We start from the raw sequence: 2,132 nt of genomic DNA, 5'->3' as shown, positions 1-2,132 counted from the left end.
GCGGGAGTCGTCGCCCAAGTCGTGGTTGGGCCCGTTTCTTCCCTTCGAGCAGGGGCCACGCTTCGCTGGATCTCAAGAGGTTGGTTTTGCATTTAATGCTGGCTTTCTCGGTTCTCTCGGTACACTCTTGTGGTTTTTCTTCTTCGGTTTTTTTTTTTCCCGTTTAAAAATCCACCTCTATAAAAATTCTGATGGGAATGGCCGCAGCCGGAGCCGGAGCAGCCGCCAATTAAGAAACGCAGCGAAACACAATTTCCATAATTTTCATAATTCAATTATTTACTCGTTTAACAGGAAAAAAAAACTCTTAAATTAATCAAAAAAAAAAAAAAATGATTTAAACTATTTTTAAATATTTATGTGATCAGCTTTGCTCGTTCAGCGAGAAGCTGAGACGCCGCTTGGTCGCGTCCCGCGCCTCCGACTGCAGCCAAATGCCGTCCAGCTGGCAGCAGGCCTCCAGCTGTGGCCCGCCCAGCGCCCGCTCCTCCTCCAGCTCACAGTCGCTGGTGGAGTTGTGTCCGCTGTCGGGGCTGATGTGCCGCTGCTTGGCGCGGGATTGGGAGGGGGCGCGGGAGTGTGGCAGCTTGTGGGCGGAGCGCGAGGCGGCCGCCAGGAGCTTCTGCGCCGATTGGCGCACGCTCGACGAGATCTTCGTCGCGATCTGGCGCTTGCGCCGCACCACGCGCTGCCTGCGCAGCTGCAGCGAACGCCGCTTGCCCTGCCCCAGGTCCAGGTCCAGGTCCAGGTCCGCTCCAGATCCGGACTGGAAGAGCGGCTGTGGGGAGCAGACCTCGCGCTCCTCGTAGGCATCCGGATGCACAGGTGGCTGCCAGTACTCGCACAGATCGCTGGCCGGATCGAAGGCGGGTCGATAGGTGGGCGAGTGGCTCGCCTCGGCTGTCCCAGCTGTCGAGATGAGACGCTGCTGAGGCTGCGGCCTCTGACGTGGACGTTGGCGCAGACGGGAATGGGAATGGGAACGGGCACGGACACGAGCTGGCGGCTTGCGCGTGCTTTCGAGTATGGCATCGATCATGCGCTCCAAGGTGACATCGCCCATTTGGCTCGAGCTGAGCGTCGTCTGCTCCCCATTGGGAATAGCAGGAGCAGGAGGAGCAGGAGCAGGAGCAGGAAGTGGCTTCTGTTCCAGGTAGCGCGGCTTCTCGAAGTAGCTGTCCGGGATGCCCATGCCGCGCAGTGCCAGCAGCGCTCCTGGAATGATGACGTTGTTGTTGTTGTTGTTGTTGTTCTCCCCACTCTGGTCGACCCTGTAGCTGGGCGAGTACTCCGCCTCGAAGGTGGGCAGCGTGGAGGCATACACAGCGGCCTTCGCCTTGGCCGTGGTCATGGTCATGGTCATGGTCATGGGCATTGTCATGGTTGAGGGCGTGTGGAGAGGTGACATCATGTTGCTCAGATCCCGCAGCAGAGGAGTACGTGCAGCGACTGCGGCGGGCAGCGGCGTCGAAGTCAATTGATTCTCCTTGCCCAGGTGGAGGCCCGGCAGCAGCAGCGATTGCCGCTTCAGTTTGAGCCGCTGCATCGGGGGGGCGGCTGTGCGCATGGGCGTGGCCAATGCCATTGGAGCTGCCGCCTGGAAGTCGCTGTAGCTGCTGTTGACCTGATAGCCTGGGTCTGGGTCTGGCCCAGACTCGCCAGGCTGCTCGGCCAGGTAGGAGGGGCGCGGCTGGTTCACAGCCCACTTGAGCATCTTCTGCTGCTTCCTCTTCCTTTCGATGATGTTGTTGTTGTTGTTGTTGTTGTGGGTGTCTGCAAGTGCAAAGTTGTTGGTTTAGTATTCAGCTGTGTGTGTGTGTGTGTGTGTGTGTGTGTGCGTGGCCCTGGCTGCGTTCTTATACCCTGTTCACACTGGACAATGGGGTATATTGGCTTGTACGTCAGCTTAGCTGCATTAAACAAGTTGCTAATATTTCATTTGCCACGCCCACTAGTGGGCTAGCCTCTTTTTATATTTCTAGCTATTTATTGGCTAAATAAAAAGTTGAAAATTCACAACGAAAAAGATGTTGTTCGATTTGTTGTTAGCTTGTCTTGCACTTCGAACAGGGTATGTTGCAGTCGCCTATACCCGTTTGTTTTTTGTTTTTTTTAAATGTATTTTTAGCTTT

At 55.9% G+C, this 2,132-nt stretch overlaps 1 protein-coding gene across 1 annotated transcript; it reads right to left on the bottom strand.

The window, feature by feature from the left end:
* Positions 1-364: 364 nt before the first annotated feature.
* LOC135440840 (uncharacterized) lies at positions 365-1,774 on the bottom strand. Its single transcript, XM_064700213.1, has one exon. The coding sequence runs from the start codon at positions 1,712-1,714 to the stop codon at positions 365-367; it is 1,350 nt and encodes a 449-aa protein (XP_064556283.1). The 5' UTR covers positions 1,715-1,774.
* Between the last annotated feature and the right edge of the window lie 358 nt (positions 1,775-2,132).

The sequence above is a fragment of the Drosophila montana genome, unplaced genomic scaffold (genome assembly GCF_035044405.1).
Source record: "Drosophila montana isolate Dmon_TW-CO22-7 unplaced genomic scaffold, ASM3504440v1 contig_1687_1, whole genome shotgun sequence".
Taxonomy (NCBI): Eukaryota; Metazoa; Arthropoda; class Insecta; order Diptera; family Drosophilidae; genus Drosophila; species Drosophila montana.
This window is presented reverse-complemented; position numbering and strand designations above follow the sequence as displayed.